Raw genomic sequence first — 18,255 nt, 5'->3', positions numbered from 1 at the left:
TCAGCATGAAAGCTAACAATAGCATTACAAAGAAACCAATGGCACACTGATAAGTGTTGGCTGTTGACAATTATGCAGTACATGTGCGCACATACCAAAAGCGAAACATCCATGAAACTAAACATAAAGCTACCACACGATGAACAGCATTTTCCGTTTCTGATGCTGTTGTGTATGGCACTGCCGGTGTTCACGAATAGGTCCAAACAACTACGCATAGGAAGGCAAAAACCTGTGGGAAATGTTTGATGCATTAGGTTACAGCAAAAATTCTCCCATCCCAGATCCAATGTCCTGGTGTGCGTGCGCGCACATGGCTCACACAGAAAACCCCAGTCATATTTATTCTCAGTGACATCAAGTGAGACACATTGTACGAGGCCACAAAGGCAAATATCACGCGAGGCACTCATGTTCACACGTTACATCGACGAATCGAACAGCTTATGTAAATCAGGTGTACACTTAAGATCTTGCATTAAAGGGAGTATGCCGTGTTTTTGTGTTTTTCATTTGTGGTGAAATCATGCAAGCGTATTTTGATCAGTACTACCAGTTCTCCCGAAATCCTTCTGAATGGCTCTTAATTTTTATGTCAAGTAGGCGCTCCTGCGGAAAAAACACCTGACTCCCTGCTCACTGGTATGAAAGCCATGCACTTGATTTCCCTCGCTTTTCTCAAGGTGACTCTGCTGTAATGTTTGAAACACACTAATTTGTCAAAAATCTCGTGTAAAAGATATTGTGAAAGATTGAAACACCCTGTTTAAACAAAAATATATGTGAAATGAAACTATTTTCCGGCGAATTCAATGAAACGGCTTACTTTGACTTTGATTTCTCCCCTATGGCTTTCACCACAGTGGCTCGTTTCGAGGCGTACCTTGGTGTTGGGAATGGAAGCATCACATGGTCCATAGCGGCGCGCTGGCTCCAACTTCAACCAGTAACAGTGCGCTCCCGGTAACAGGCCCTTGCCAATCTCCGGGCTAATCCCATACGTTCCTTTTCTCGCGCCAGTGGAGATGCCACGGCGGTTTTCATGACGACAGTGGTTGCGACTGCAGGAAGAAGGGCAGTGCTGTCACAAAGCGTTGACAGCGTAACTTGGACTCGAAAACGATCAAAATTAATATCGGGATCGTGCCTTGACGGTGCTGCAGTGGCACTACCGAGTGCTGTAATTAGAAGCAACTGGTGCTGAGGCCTCATTTGAGTGTGTTTTTGAAACATGCCCAGGGGTGAAGCACTCCCTTTGATGGAGCGAAAGTCCATACTACAACTGATTTGTAAACCTACCTGGTAAGCCCTCTGTAAAATTCTCCCACAACAAGATAACGTAGAATACTGGTATTGTCTGCTACCACCACGGCCCTGCTTGCGAATCCGCCGCCGAGAGACGCTAGGTATCTGGTAATAAACTGACATGATCGTGTTATCTGTTTAGAGACGGGCTCGGTACCGCCACAGTTCTCAATGGTGACGTTGGACGGAATCACCACAGCAGTCCCAAGTGACAAGCGGACAAAAATTAGTTATTCCCTGCAATGGCACGCACCACGCAACTCAAGTGACACATCCACTCCACAAGGCACAAATTTACACACACATTTCACAGTCAACTTCTCTTAAACCTTCTCAGTGATCCAGTGTTGTAAGCAGCGCACACTACGTTGCAACGGAGTGGTGTGTCTCTGAGTTGGTAATGTTGCGAGACAGCTTCGTCGCTGGATAGGGGCCGTTAACACGTCGTCGTCGGAAATTATGTTGCTTCTTGCTAACAGACCTGTTGTATCCCTAAAAGAGACGTCCCTGGACACGCCATCACGCTAAAAAATGTTTGCATCACAACCACGCCGGGAACATTACAGCACTAATATGTAACGATATACAGAACGCAAGAGATCTGCCAACAACGAAAAGCCCCTCATGACCATGATGCTACGATCTGGGCGGCTATCCAGTGACAGAACTGCTACGACCTCGATCTGCCAGTGATGCAGATCACGGGCCCACTACATCTTTCGATGAAGATCGCACACAATGGCAGAACGTCTCCGGTCACATCGCGGACGACGCAATTTCACTGTATTCGTCTAATGATCATAAGCGATATCAAACCATCGCTCCTCCCTAGCGACATAAGACCATCGTACCCCTTAAGTAACGCAGAATGAAAAACTATCGCACCCATGCAGTCACCGAATCGTCACCACTAGCCGCCGCGCCCCAAGTGCCGTAGGTGAACGACAAAAACATCGCATCACTTTCGCTGCTAACATCGCTGATACGGCCAGATTATTCGTCTAGTGATATTGCATGCATCGTGGGCGCCCTATACCGATGCAGTTCGCGTGCCCTAAAACGCAAATAATCATTACCCACATGACGTATGTAAGCATCACGCCTATCTCAATGCTGTTAGAGTGACTGCGATATCCGATAGCAAAGCCTCCTCCTCCAATAAAAAGCTGCTGCGATCGCAAAGCTTCTAAAGTGGCATGAGCAAATTGTCACTGCATCTATAGTGTAACACTAAGGTGATTTATTGACTTCCTGATGAACAGCGTTGGCAGACACGTTCAAATAAGGTGTGATCACCCAACGCTTTTGTGATTGCTGCAGAATAGGCTGCTTGAGGGCAGACTCGGAAACTGCGGTCTGAAAATACTCCTCGTGGGCTTCTAGTCTCGAGAGATTACCAAGCCACGCTCAGATATAGCTAAATTGTGCAGCGAGCTCGGTGTCGGCTTGAGGTGACACAGCTGAGTTAAGTGACAGCTCTGAAGATACAACCACACAAGACGGGGACAATAGTCCGAATGCGTGTTAAGTGCGTAAGCATGAAAACCCCTATCTACATTTTTGAAATACTTTTTGGCATTTCAATCGAATAATTTTTGTACAAACGGTTGATATTTCCAGTCGAGTTCCGTGCACTTTCTCGTCAGACGGAAGTGCTCGTGATGTTGGCACTGCTCTCGAATGACGAACAGCCGCTACGGAGCAGACGCGACCTTCCTGTGTCCGACCGGCCGGTCAGAGAATCTGAGTCTGGCGAACCCCATGGCGAGGAAATCGCAAAGGAACTCCAGCAGCTCCACGATCGTCACCAGTGAGAGTCCGATGAACAGTCCGAACGAGCCGCCCACGTTGGCGATCAGGGTCACCTCCTGGGGTACAGTACACGGGAGGAGCAGGGTCAGTTCCTGGTGCACAGTACACGGGAGGAGCAGGGCCAGCACCTGGGGTGCAGTACACGGGAGAAGCAGTGCCAGGTTCTGGGGTACAGTACACGGGAGGAGCAGGGTCAGTTCCTGGGGTACAGTACACGGGATTGGCAGGGTCAGCTCCTGGGGTACAGTACACGGGAGGAGCAGGGCCAGCACCTGGGGTACAGTACACAAGAGAAGCAGGGCCAGCACCTGGGGTACAGTACACGGGAGAAGCAGGATCAGTTCCTGGGGTACAGTGCACGGGAGGAGCAAGGTCAGCTCATGGGGTACGGTACAGAGAGAATCAAGTTCAGCTTATGGGAAGAACACGGAAGGTACAGTGTCAACTACTGTGATACAGTACATGGGAGGTCCAAGGTCAGCTCCTGTGGGACGGAACACGGGAGGAGCAATGTTAGATCTGTCAGCACAACATATTTACGGAAGACGCAAGGCTAGTTTCTGTGGTAGACGCGGATTCGTGGAAAGCCATTGCGGATTTCTAGTTAATAGCAAAACCTCTTGACAGCCGGTAAAGCACATATTTTCACGTGCGTCGGTTTAACTGTGGTTGAAGGTCATGACAGAGTAAAATACATTGAGGGCTATTTCTGTGCCCAGTCCTCGTGGAGCAGAGTCGGTACGGAAGTGTCTAAATTTCCTGGAGGTAGTCAACGCCCAAAAGTGGGAGCAATCATTCAAAAGGGCCTTACGCCTTGAAATCAATTAGTCTTGTAATAGTCAGTTCTGTTTCTGTGAAAAGGAAATGGCATCCTGCGTGTGCATGTAAATAAAAACTGTTTGTCGGTGAGCACTCCGATTAATCTAAAAATGATGTGCACATGCACCACGAAAACATTTGCATGGAAGTCGGAACAGCACATGCTGCTTGAAATTACGAAGGGAGGTGAACTACGGCGTGATATGATTTGACAATAAATGTACTGACCGTAAAGGCGGGTGCTTCCTTGATGACGTTGGCAGATAACGATTCCATGTAGACGTGAACCTTGACAGCGTCGACCGGTGTTCTGTGAAAAAATTTATCAGAGACGTTATGAGACGTACTTGTAGACTGTCACCCATAGTATCATGGCTAGGAATGTCATTCCTCCTGATCCTCGCAATCCAAAGGACCTTCATTAACTCCGCTACGCAAATCAAGAAATAAATCATGCGTAAGTCGTGGTAATCACTGACGGAAAATGTCAAAACAGTTATTAAGGTCTAGCGAGTGCATCGATTGAGGAGTCACACGATTAGTATTGCGATCGTCAAAACTTCGTCCCAACGTAATTACAATCGGACTGGCGACAACATGTTAGTCACTAATTAACCAGCAGAGAAGTGGGACAAGGCTGCGATGATAACGGACGCCAGCGTTGCCATCTAGGTAATACCAAAATCCTTGTAAACGGAGCCTATGGCAGCACATACATACAGGAGCCTAGAATCGCTTTTGAACTAGGGTGGGAGTGAAAAATTTCGTCGCAAAAAGACCGTGCGGGAGTGAAAAAATCAATTCACAAAAGATGGAACTTATGACCTCGTGACTGATGCCTCAGCAAACAAAGATATCTGTTTCAAGTTGGCATGGACGTAATATCAGGAACCTGACAAAACTATTTCGTTTATTATTAACATATTAGGCCGTTAAAGTGAAACGGAATACATTAACACGCGCTCGGGTGAGGGGTGAAGGGCAAATTGCCCCCCCCCCCCGAAGGCTTTTCCAGAATGGTTTCTGAACGGCGGGGTGCAGTGGCGCCAAATTTTGCATAGCTGTAGCAAATTGCATAGCGGATCGTTTGACATCCAAAGTTTAGGTGTACCTTGTAAGGTCGCTGACCTATGACAGTTCAAAGTCAGCACATGGTTTCAGCGAAGGCAATTTCTAGGAAATCGTTCAATCTCACACAACAACGGAGTGTTTGACGAAGACGTACATCTCTGAGATGCTTTCTTAGGCACCACAAATATTGAATGAACAAATTACGTTGACCTAAGGTCAGGTGCGCTGGTCAGACTAAGGTCAAAACCAGCCTGATATATTACTCTATGGCTTGCTGTATGGGATAGTTTCTGGTGCTCATTTCGAATCTATTGACAGCAGGAACCGCATTATACATCTTCAGTTGACTCTTTAGAGGTCAGAACAGACCATTGACCTAAGATGAGCCGGGTCGAACGTTGTGTTTTAGGAACATACTGCCTACCGCAATATTTGTCGCTTATTCAAATGCAAAATGCAGAGCAGTCTTGTATGCTTTTGATCTCCGTGCCCTCCAAAAGGTTAAACAAGGTCACTGACCTGAAATGGGCTTGTGACCTTTTGCTTAGAAACAGCTGCCTAGGTTCTGGGGGCGCTTTGGAGACAAACCTGGAATTTGACCTTGTTTGACCTTTTTCGACCTGAAGGTCATGACCTAGAGTGCTGAAACCTTAACCTAAGTGAGTTCACGTATAGGTCAAAACACCCTGTATATTTGGTGCATCTAGCTTTCTTAGTTCCCGAGATCTCAGAGGGGGGCGTCAAATTGACCCCCCCCCGAGCGAAGGGTATCTAGCCGGCCAACTGGGCACGTGTTCAAGCATTGTAATTTCATGACAGTATTATGAGCATAACAAAGTATTAACACCAATAATCTGATGCTGCACTTTTCAATTCCCTTCTACAGCACTTTTAAAACAAAACGAAGCAAAGGAATCCAATAACAAAATAACAACAAAAAATTCAACAAGCATAAAACACTCAAACAAAAAAACTTTGGACTCCTACACATCAGCCCATCACCAAGTCAAACACAATAGACATACTTCTGATTTCTGTTAAGATGGGGTCAGGGAAAACAAACATTTTGTCACTGTTTCTTACAAAACACCAATGCTTATTGTCATGAAAGTAGCCTATGCCTAACCTAAAAAGGCCTTACATCATCTCATCCTGTATAACCTGTTTGTATCACAGCAGCAGTTGTGAGCTGTTGATTCTTGCACAATTCCTTTGGCTACTTGCCATGCACTTGACCAACTTAACCTAACTTAGAGTAGCCGATATGATGAACATCATCTCAACTCACCGCTCTGTTGACAGCAGCACTTGTAATAAAAACATAGTTAAACAAGATATTTAAAAAAAGATATTTAAAGCTAGTTTTTGGCTGGTTTCAACTGGCATTTTTATTCAGTTCATTTGTGTATGCTTGTTGACATCAGACAAAGTTGACAACACACAAATCAAAACACTTTAAATCACTTTGAACAACCTATTTTGATTGTCATGGTTAACCAATGTCAAGGGCAATAATGGGTGTACTCCACAAAACAATCTCTCTTCTCCAAAAATAGCAAAACTTTTAGATGACCATGCCAGTATTGCTGCTTGCCTTTCCAGCTGCAGCAAACGCATCCATTTGGGCTTGTTTACTCATATTTAATGACAAAGTTTGAGATGTTGGCTTTACGTTTAAAATGGTGTGGTCTGACTATTTGTGACGTACCATTATTTAACTCATATTATAATTGCTATACAACTTAGAGTATCACTGTGTTGAAAATATAGGGCATATATACAGTACAGTCATTTGCCAGTCAGCAAACCATGACAACTATAGGAAACATCTGGATAGAGTAACCATGAGGGACCACTTTAAGACATTTGGGGCAAATAACCAAGAATATGGAACAAAATAAGCTCCTTGCATGCCTTGTGATAACATAATTTGTCTTATGGCAAAACTCAATGCATTAAAACAGAAAATGGCTAACTCTGGTTACCAATCATGTGTTGAAAGCAGGTAAGGTAAGCAATTTCTTGGTCCACAGGAGACTTACTGGCTTCTTCCTGCTCCCCCAAAACAAAAATTCAGTACCTTTTGCATGGTCTGCTGGCAGACAGAGTCATCCGACTCACCCCCCAAATATAAATCTCAGTCATGCCTATCAACCTTCGAGATTAAAATGCAAACAAGTAGGAGGTGTGCATGATAAACATCTCCAGAGGGCGGAACTTGGTCATCAAACACTTCTGTATTAGCTGCGTCAGGTTTGTCCCAAGGCTCTATATGGCAGCATAAGAATAGCCTTGCCAGGTAGCCTGGCGATTCAAGCACTCGAAGGGCTTGGATTTATTATTATTGAGCACCGCCATGAACCAAGAAAACGGTGAGCCGAAGGTTTTAGAGGGCAAAAATGGCGGTAAAAATAAGTTCTGTGCTTCAAGTTGTCTCCTTCATTCCCTGTGAATTATTCACGCTTGGGTGCATATCAAACATGTTTGGGCGGCTGGCAAATTAATCAAATTTATGTATGAAACACGCACAAGTTTCCAGTTGGAGCATATTGCAGATAAATTGGTCAAAATTTTAAGCAGCAGATGGTGCCTCTAAAGACGATCAAAAAGGAAGGAAGAATAAATTGGTATCACACTGGTATGATACCAAAAAAAAGAAGCTAAATAAATATAAAGACTGGTATTTTTTTCGCAATATTTTGTAATCAGCTGATTTGACTTAGAATCTGTTAACAAAAGTGCTCAAATGGTGGTATTCGTCTTGTAAATCTAATTTAGAAGACATTTCTCGAACTTTCCACTCATGCATTTCGGGAGTGATGCAATTTAGTGGTCAAGTTTCCTCAGGAAAAAATAAGTGCGTGGAGAAAAATTCTCTACCAGGCCTTGCTGGCGCTTGCACCAGGCTCTGCATTCGTGGTGTGGTGGTGAGACCAAAAAATGGGGGATGCGTAAAAACCTTGCATTTGGCGCACAGCTGCAGATTGTGATGCATTTTTGTAAACAAACCAAACTTAATGCGTGCAAGCGGCTGGGGTCGCTGGGGTTCTTGGGCTTGGAGGTACCTGGCGCCCTTGCTCTGTGCATACATAGACATGATTCAGGTGTAGGTGAGGCAGGACATAGCCATGGGTGTCCAGGTTCTGTGGAGCCCCGTTTATGCTCGGTGGTTTCATGTGAGCTCGGTTTTGGATGACATCTGGAAACCTCAGAAAGGGAAATAGGGGTTTGGCATGTGCGATTAGACAATGTCAGGCAGGAGCGAAAAATTCACATAAAATGTGGGGAAAAGGAGTGAAAAATTCCTCCTCATAGGGTGTTGCTTTGCACCCAAAGTCGGCAATTCTAGGACACTGCATACATATGCGTGGGGTTGCTGCACGGGAATGCCGTCTTTCATGCGCTGGCCATACGAACAGCACTGGTTTCTTGTTTGGACCCCAGCTGAACAACATCAGAAACGGGTTACTACCCGTGTGCTTCAGCTTTTTCGAAATTCTTTAATGTTATATCACTCCTTCAAATTAAATGGGTGAGGGAATTTCAGTGTTATGGCAATACCATAGAAACTGCCCATCCGGTAAAAGAATTGCATGCGAATAAGATGCCCGTATCCTAGCACAAACCATGAAAAATTTACTTATTGATACTGAAGCAAGACAATGCAATCAATGCTTGCTGCGATCTAGGCCCGGCACAAAGACATTGTCCCCTTCGGGACATGTTACGGAAGTTCTCTGTTATAACTTCGATGGACGATTCTTCATGGCTTTAATGATTATCAAGGGCCTACCAAAGCGGTGCTGATTACCAAAGGTATATATATATATATATATATATATATATATATATATATATATATATATCTATATCTATATCTATATCTATATCTATATCTATATCTATATGTATATGTATATGTATATGTATATGTATATCTATATATATATATATATATATACATTTATAACGGGATTCGCACAAATTTACGCATCGCTAATATATGGAAGCCTCTCGCAACCCACGCATAATAGGCCCCTTTGAGGCGTTTTGAATGCAATGCATTCTTCCCTGTCCGCTACGTTTTCTATGAACCGGAGGTTGCATCCCCAAGTCGTGACGTTGTCAAGGAACAATTTTTCCAGGGAAAAGCAGGGGTTGAGCTCGAAAGTCAGGGGAAAAGCAAAACTTGTGCAGTCAACCCGTGCAGGCAAAAGCTTGACTTGTGTGCTGACGACCACCCACTTTCGTACATGAACCAGCTTTTTTGGATGGTCCGTACACAAGTTTAGTAAAACCTTTTCTTTACTTAATGCATATATCCGGCCGTTTTGGTCATTTTGAAACATTGGTTTCGCACATCAATAATAAGAATAGATGACGGCGTTTAACACATCGTACGGTGCAGACAAATGCGCAGGCTACAACTCCTTACCAAATATAATCGCCATGCGACCAATGGGTGTGCCAGCAATCGACCCCGAGAAACGGCGGTGTCACCCTTCTCTAAGCCGTTTACAGACGACGCTGTGGCTCAGAGCGAGACGGATCGAACAAGAAGGAAAGCGTCACGAGCGTGCAGGTCTGCTTCTGTTTGATGCAGATCCACCCACCGCACTGGCATTTGTCGCAACCCTCCGGCCAAAAATACCAGGAGTTCAATCGCTGCAACTTCAGTTGCAACTGACAGTTGCTTAAAATGGCTGCGTCTTACCAGATTCATAGACAGCTATTTGTTAGGTATTTTATTTTTGAACTGGCGCATCAATGTTACGGCAGTGCACCCCGCATGCCAAGTTTCAGGCAAAGGCAGGCGTCCCATCGAATTGCTCGAAGCTGTTTGGATCGGCTGACAGCATCATGAAGTGGTTAAAAAAGCCGCGCATCCGGAGAACCAGATGGACAGGCTCAATTTCCGCGGTGGCTGCCTGACAGGATGGGAGGCAAGCGACGCCATACATGGCCTTAGCAGCTGAGCGTGTCGCAAATACCCAAACACAAATGGTATCGTTTGCTGAAAGTGGCTGACTTTATAAGCCTGGACTTTTGCTCCATCAACATACCGCTACTATCTCTCACACTTGTTATCGCATCACTCGTTCCACGCCGTGCAAGACATCTCACCGGCCTCATCTGCGGACGTTTCACTTGCCCCATCTGTGGACGTCTCACCGGCCCCATCTGCGGACGGCTCACTAGCCCCATCTGCGGACGTCTCACTGATCCCATCTGCGTACGTTACACTGGCCCCATCTGCGGACGGCTCACTGCCCCATCCGCGGACGGCTCACTGGCCCCATCTGCGGACGGCTCACTAGTCCCGCAGATCCCGTATGAAAATCAGCATAACCTCGCCCATCTGGCTAATATGCAGTCTGTGGCGCCCCGGTAGCAGCAGCAGCCCGTGGGCAGTATGCGGTCTGTAGCGACCTGTGGGGCAGCAGCCCGTGGGCAGTATGTGGTCTGAAGCGGTCTGCGGGGCAGCAGCCCGTGCCCAGAATGCGGCCTGTCGTGGCCCGCGGGGCAGCAGCCCGTGGTTTGTCGACCTGTGAAGCGCCTCAACTCGGCGTCCACGGACAGGGTGAGCCGCTAGCAGTGTCTGGTCACTTCCCCGCACGGATGTTCGTCCAATCTGTGTCTACATCACATATCGTCATACGCATCTGCCTTAGGCCATGAAGAGCAACATAGAACATGACAAGGCTCAATGCTCGTCGCCTCGGTGGCTCACGTAGTTAGAGTGCCTGCCTTCCATATCACTCAGCCGTGGCAGAACATGTTCGAGTCGCTTTCAGCGCGCGCTTTTTGCCACTGACAGGGCTGCCCTACGGTCGGTGGCGTAGCTTGCGTGCTAAACTTCATATGCCATCAGAGGGCAGGGAAGTCCGTGCGGAGCATTACGGCACGTTTAGCTTTCAGCACAAAATCCTGCCGTTGATCCGGAGTCTCACGATTGGGTGAGGGACCCAGGCCTCACGCCGCCAACGCTGATCAGCGTGGGCGCTGATCCCAGAATTAATCCAATCAGAATGTTTGGAAGAAGTGTTGAAGAGGAAAAGCATATAGAAGAGCGAGATCGCAACTCAATACCCTACTTTACGCGCACCTACCACTTTTAGGTCAGGTGTAAAAGAGTTCCGAACCCAAATAGCCCAAATTGCATTATGTTCCGCCGAAAGTATACGAGATGCTTTTGAAAAGCAAGATGGGGATGCGCTCAGTCCTATCCTGGCGATGGTTTAGGTACGCGTGGCTACTACTTAGCCGTGCACACGTACAGTCACACGACCCATACAATTCCTAAAGATTCATCCACATCCACCTACATAATCAACACAAATACACATCCACACGCATACATAATCAACACAAACACCCATCCACAGCCATTTACATAGCCAACACAGACACTCATCCACACACGGCCACACAACCAACAAAAGCACCCATTTACATCCACCTACATAAAGAACGCAAACAGCCACCCACAGACACCCACGTAACCAACACCAACACCCATCCACACACGGCTACATAGCCAACACAAACACTCATCTTCCCACCTACATAGCCACACAAACGCATCTGCACACCCACTCCTACACCCATACCTAAGCAATCACAGCCAATCCAAGCCATACGCACACATTCACACCCTCACACCATCCATACGCACACACATACGCCCGTATATGTACACCTAAACGTGAGACAGCATGCATATACATACACGTTAGCCTTCATCATCTTCGTGAAAACACTCTACATGAGGGCTCACTCACACAGAACAATAGACGGGCAATAGCGATGAACAACAGACGGACGTTACTGCATATACGTACTGAATTCCCTTCACGTCCTCCAGTATGCGTGAAAACTCATCATTGTCTTCGTCAAAAGACAAGCCGGTCGTATACGTTTTCTCCCTAGAAAATACACAATTTCATCCGATTAAACCTTTTGAAATTGTAGCTGGCTGGGTGATACATCCGGCGATCAAATTGTTTCACCATATTCTGAAGTATAGAGCGTGCGGGCTACACATCATTTCATGCCGGCTCGTTACGTAAATTGGTTTATCAGCGCAGTGAACACGCTGTCCAAAAACGAAGCGGGAGTTTTAGTGCCGACAATAATCGACCTTTCAAACACAGGTAGGCGCTGAGTGAACGGCGTTATCGAGCAACCGATGGTTACAGATACACGATCACTCACGAACAATGCACGACCAATGACATTTTCACTGTCTTGACTTGTGTTCAAGCTGATGACTAATACTTGATAGGACCGCGGTAGGCTAAAATCGCACCAGAACAAACATCACTTTCATTTGCAACGGCAATGACGAGTCATGGTGCATATCCGAAAACGGTAATTACACGGCTGCCATGTCCAATGACGCGATCAATGATGCCAAAATGACGGCGTAGAGCTGCTTGTCAGTTATGGGCGCGGCATACTCCCCTACTTACATGCATGGTGGACGGCAGTCACAGGGCTCCAAGTCATGCAGAAAGTCCAGCCGAATCTTCGCCACGCACTCATCTGAACCAAAAGAAAACGCTAACACGCATGCTCAGCGGTGGAAATGAATACTGGAACGTTCTTAACATATGTAGATAATATGAAAAAGGCATAGGTTTGCCCATCTTTCGTACACATGGCATTGTGAAGGCAGCATACACAATAATATTATCCACTGTGGGCAGTGCTGTTTTTTCATAACATTCGCTTACTTTGTTGGCCACCAGTAGAGAAAAAGCACGTAACAACTGGTCCTATCTTTACAAGTGAATCGAAGGAAGAGCTTCCTCACCCAGTTGAGATAAAATCTTCCCTGCGAGGAAATGTTCCACATTTATGTAAGGTCTTGAGCTTAAATAGCCACATTGAAGGCCTTTCCGTGCTGTTCACAGTTCTGTCCCTCCTAAGACCTACGCCCCTCTTGTTTCTCACCTTCAGGCCCGCGAAAATGGGGAAGGCTCATCGGAGAGAGTATTTCAAAGTCATCTTTGCATTCATGACGTCATAGCAACGTCATTCAAACCCTGTCATTCCATACACCAGGCGGCAAGCAAGACCAAGAAAAATATCATCGTCGATGCGTTTATATTTGGCGTTCGGGAGCGCGATTTCCAGATATAACAGCCGTCAGTTGGCTCTCGATCAATGTTGTGCAAGATACCATGACGTAATCAAATCACAACGCATTGAGGGGAATATGTACCAAACAGAGACTTGTGCTTTCTAGAGCAGTCTTTTCCACTTAAAATATACCAAAGATATAAGTGAGCTTATTTTGTAACATCTGATGCTTGCATCAATATCTTCAAATATGAAGCATTCCCGTTAAACAACCGAGAGATCACCTTGAGTCTGGTTTGTCGGATTACATCTTCCGTGCCTTTCGACAGGCATCAGGATGGTGTTGAGCGTCCTGACACAGGAGCACCTCTCTCGAATCCTCTGCTCCAGGCACACGATCAAGCACCCCTGTAAAATCACATTTGATGAAGGACAAGTAAGCACGTACGATGGACAGTGAAAAACAGCTTTCTGACACCCTACGTTTAGTTTAGGGGATTTATTTTCAAAATGACATGCATGGATAGCTGAAGCGCACAACAAAATAAAAAAAATATACCACCGTCATATCTCACGTCACTTTGACACAGTGGCGCAATCACAATTATATGATATATTAACATATGATAGATTAACAAGAAAAAACTCGAAGATCTGGTTTCGACCTAGAGGCTAATTTGTTTCGTTAGGAAGACCTGAACGTTTAATTAAAACATCGCGAGGGTCATCATCATCGATCGGCAACTATTAACATGATACGGTGCGAGACATGCCTGGACATTCCACAGGATCGTGAGCCTAGCAAATTTTACCGTTGACCATTTGTGACATCGTGACAGGACGTAGCCGGGGGGGGGGGGGGGGGCAGGGGCACGAGGGTCATCACCCCCCAACCCTCCCTACCCAAGAGGTTTACTCGAGATGCTGGGCGATTTCGAACTGACGGGGAGTGATATATTGGACGACTGGATGCCTCACCTCGGATCTGTATGCACCCGCCCACTTTTTGTTCCATTCGTCGTCGGTATGACAGTTCCCGTGGGGCTTCGGTACTCGATGCACTTCACCCTACGCGACAGAAAAGTAGTTTAAATAGAGGAACCAGGTCTAGTGTAGCAAAGGCACGCGTATATGCCGTACACATGTCCCACAAGTGTAGCGCTGTGGAAACTGGGCTGTAAGTAGCTGAATTAAAGTCACACGGAGTGAACCCACACGGAGCCTTAACGACACGCTCAAGGGAGGTGGGATCAAGTTACTCCGTTAAAGTTTGCCCAGAATTCTATATGTAAGGCGCTGCGTAATGACGTCAAGCATTTAATGGCTGTAGACCAATCACTAATCATTTTTTGGTATAAGGCAATCAGATGCACTTTTTGTCTCGATGGCTTGTAGCAAGTCAAAGTCAGCCTACGGTTGTTAGCGAAGGCACTTCTTAGAATACCATTCAAGCTGATGCAACAGCGCAGCGTTAGACAGTCTTACAGCTTTGAGATGGCGTCTGCTTAAGATCAGATTAGGTAACTGACCTGATCTGTCACTAACTGACCTGTTGCGTAGAAACAGTTTCTCGGTTAAAGTTGGTTGCAGATGGGGTCTGAGCGAACTTCGGAAACGACCAAACGTTTATTCTCGTTTGACCTTATTTGACTTTGACTCGTTTGACTTTGACACCAAGTTCACGACCTGAAACCCTTAAAATTTGACACAAATGGGCCAGCATAGAGCTGCACATACCTTGTAGACTTAGCGCTTTGGGCTCTCTTGCTTTTTAGTACCTCAGGGGGTAGGTGACCCGCTCCCTCTTCCCCAAGCGCATAGCAGTCAAGTGGCCATCCGAGAGCATGATAATGCTCGTATCTAACTTCACTACGTGTGCTGACAACCAGTGTTGCTATGAACGAGAGTAGCACAAGCCAAATATATATATATATATATATATATATATATATATATATATATATATATATATATATATACATATATATGTATGTATATGATCACATATAGTATATTCATATCTTCATAATATATAGATATGTTTATATATATCTATATCTATATCTATATCTATATCTATATATATATATATACATATATATATATATACATATATATATATATATATATATATATATATATATATATATAAGCACCATTATAGAAGCATATGCACACACATATATCAGAAGGCCAAAAACAAAACGCTTTTGTTACCTGATTAATAGTCTCTGAGCAGGAATAGAGGTCATTTGAAGGAAGGCAAATGAGTGGAAGTTACATCTTACCCGACGAACGCTGACTGAAGTCCTAGACCGCACTGCCACGTTAAAGCCGTTGTCTTCCGGGAAGGGCACTTGCTGAGGGTGATGGATAGTAACCCGAACACCGATACTGGGCGTCACTGCCATCATGTACTCATCGAGAGAGACGTTCAGCATCAGCCTGAGTCCGTACTGTCGGGCGCGATGAGACATTGCTGTGACGTTGTCGTTGTCGTTGTCGTCATCGTCTCACCTCGCCCGAGTGGGTGAGGTGAGACGAGTAAGCGAGTAACTCACCTGAAGAACATTTTGGTTTCGGACCTTAATTCTAATTGAGTGGCACGCTCGACCCACGTCGGTACAAGGCAAGCTGGTGATGGGGAACTACTGACAATGGTCCTGATTATGAGTTGGCAGCATTGGCTCGGGCGCATACACTGGATGTCACAACGCTATTGAAAATTAGCTGACAACTGACATCTTGCCACCAGACTAAATAGATGTCCAAAAACCTCACTGGCAGCTTTCATGTCCATCGTATCACTGTGTTTTAAAAGCTTTGAATAAACGGCAATTCAACGCATTCAAACTTTGAAACAGTTTTACAAACCCTGGCTCCGTAATGCGTTGTAGTCTTGATGTGCTGAAGATGCTCTTTCCCTAAGCCATGATGCGTTTCGTTCATTCTAGAGAATACCGAGTTGAAAGTGAAACAATTGCCATACACGCCATTCTGCCACTGGTGGAAGTCCCTGAAAGAGAGATTGGTTTGTTCGTTAGTAAATGATGCAACGTTTGGTCATGAGGCATTGCAAATGGCTGAGGTTCTTGGATTTTATGAAAATTTGCCAGTGTTGTGCTTACTTTGTTTTGTCCACAATTGTCTGTTGATCCGATACTAATTCGCTCGTGGTCATGAGCGCAGCTTGAAACATCGAATGCTGTTAATATAACCAATGCTCGCTCTACCATAACTTTGATGGAAGGAAGTGTTTCACATTTGAAAGGGATTTCGAGCTGAAACAGACATTTTTAAGATCTCTCGGTGCACTTCATAGCCATGCCCTTATTAAGACCCAACACTCTCCAGCTTCTGAGCCACACGCCCGCGAAGATGTGCAGACTATTTCGTGCAGACTAGTCCAAGGTCATTCAGACAGGCATACCGCCATAGCAACACCATTCAAATCCTGCCTTCCCATTGGCCATACGCGGTTCCAGTAAACAAATAATATGATCTCCCAGCTGCTCAGATCCGGCATCCGTGAGCGCGATCAGCAAGTATAGTGAACGTCAACTGGCTTTCCATCAAAGTTGAGCGAGCTAGGCATGTTTCAATCACGATTAGTTGTTTGGTTGGTTGAATTAGAGCCCTTTCCACCAAAAATGGTTATTTGGGGACCATGGGATGCAGGAGAATGGATAACGATGGGGGCAACACTACATGCGCCAGCCGCCGAGCTGAAGCCCAGGCAGGGACGCTTCAGGGTGCGCGCTGGACGCTCGGTCGGTGTCCTCCAGAGGGCCTCTCGGCCCACTCATGGCTGACACGCACAGCCCGCCCCGGGTAAGCGGGCTGTCACAAGGACCCAGAATACAGCGAGAGGGCATAAGAGTGTCGGATGATCAATCATGATTTCCATTTTATTTGCTTGAGACGTTTCGGCCTGTTTGGGTCATTTTTCGCCGGGAAAGTATCATTTGAAATGAGAAGTGAGATTGCGTAAGTGAAGAACTTCCGTAATGACGCTATTGGGACGCGCTGTGGTAGGGGCTTAGCCAGTGGCATTGTCGCGGTCGCCGCAGCATGAATCATATGTGTAGTAAGACTAACACCCCGCTCTGGTGATTTGGTGATTAGTAACGATACTGGCTGACACTTTTTTACAGATTTGATCCGAATCCTTTGAAAAGATCGATTTCTGGCATCAGAGCTCACGCTAAGAAACGCTTGTTGTGTGAGCCCTGATCCCCACTATCCGATCGCGCAATTCCAGGCAACGGCGAAACTTAGTGGCGAGAGTTTAACGTGCCGCAACGTTCGGCACGGTCCGTCCTGCCCTCTGACGTCAACTGACCTTTAGCACGACCGCTGCCACCGCCCGCAGGACATACAAGTCAAGGGCAAAAAGCGAGCGCCTAAAGCTACTCAAACCCACCACCCGCGGGTGAGTGAATCGGAAGGCAGGCGCTCTATCCAACTGAGCTACCAGGACGGACACGACAAAGTTCCTAATACTTGGCCCAGTCGACTTGTAAAGTCCAGCGGGGTACGAATCGCGAAAATGCGTCAGCGGCTGGATAAAAAGTGGTGTAATGTTTAATTGGAAAATGGTCGCTGTCGTGCATATCTCCCTCAGCAGCCCAATTAAAAAGTGCCTATTGAGGGAGAGCACAGCGACAGGAAGATGCCCGTTTCCATACCGGTAGGTAAGTGATGGTAAGTGTTATTTCCTTTGTTTAGCGAGACCAAGTTCTCAGAACAGACTTCAGCCAAATGTCTTCGACGATAGACAGCCTGGTTGCCGGTTCTCCAAGCTGGGCTGTGACCGTTGAGATGGCCGCGAGTGAGAAAAGGGTTGCGAAAGTAACTAGTTCGCTAAGTCGCCGTGAGAGCTCCACGTTATCGTAAGTTTGGGTAATGCACACAGACAACATACATAGATGTTGCGGCAATGAAGTGGAACAGAACATGCAACAGCCTGCAGAGATATGGTGAGTGAAAGGTGCATGTGCGTTATTTCATTTTTGATGCATAGGTTCTTGGATTTTATTATTTGATGCGAGAGGTGCATGTGTGTTATTTCATTTTTGATGCATAGCGCCACCCCTCCTTAGCGACGCCCATCGCCTGTGTCGTCACTACGATGTAAGAAATGATTTTACATTTCAAAGTTTT

General features: G+C 46.0%; 1 protein-coding gene across 1 annotated transcript in view; it reads right to left on the bottom strand.

The window, feature by feature from the left end:
- Positions 1-332: 332 nt before the first annotated feature.
- LOC119103624 (degenerin unc-8) overlaps positions 333-18,255 on the bottom strand; it is a 33,535-nt gene continuing 15,612 nt past the window's right edge. The window contains exons 4-11 of the mRNA XM_037227222.1: positions 15,967-16,108; positions 15,381-15,548; positions 14,071-14,160; positions 13,377-13,500; positions 12,480-12,552; positions 11,850-11,933; positions 4,165-4,246; positions 333-3,173 (exon numbers count right to left, since the gene is read on the bottom strand). Of these exons, the coding sequence (XP_037083117.1) occupies positions 3,000-3,173; positions 4,165-4,246; positions 11,850-11,933; positions 12,480-12,552; positions 13,377-13,500; positions 14,071-14,160; positions 15,381-15,548; positions 15,967-16,108 (937 nt within the window). The 3' untranslated portion in view covers positions 333-2,999. The remainder of the gene's footprint in view (positions 3,174-4,164; positions 4,247-11,849; positions 11,934-12,479; positions 12,553-13,376; positions 13,501-14,070; positions 14,161-15,380; positions 15,549-15,966; positions 16,109-18,255) is intronic.

The sequence above is a fragment of the Pollicipes pollicipes genome, unplaced genomic scaffold (genome assembly GCF_011947565.3).
Source record: "Pollicipes pollicipes isolate AB1234 unplaced genomic scaffold, Ppol_2.1 Scaffold_5724;HRSCAF=6776_pilon_pilon_pilon, whole genome shotgun sequence".
Lineage (NCBI taxonomy): Eukaryota > Metazoa > Arthropoda > Thecostraca > Pollicipedomorpha > Pollicipedidae > Pollicipes > Pollicipes pollicipes.
Note: the sequence above shows the minus strand (reverse complement) of the source record. Positions and strands in the feature narration are given on the sequence as shown.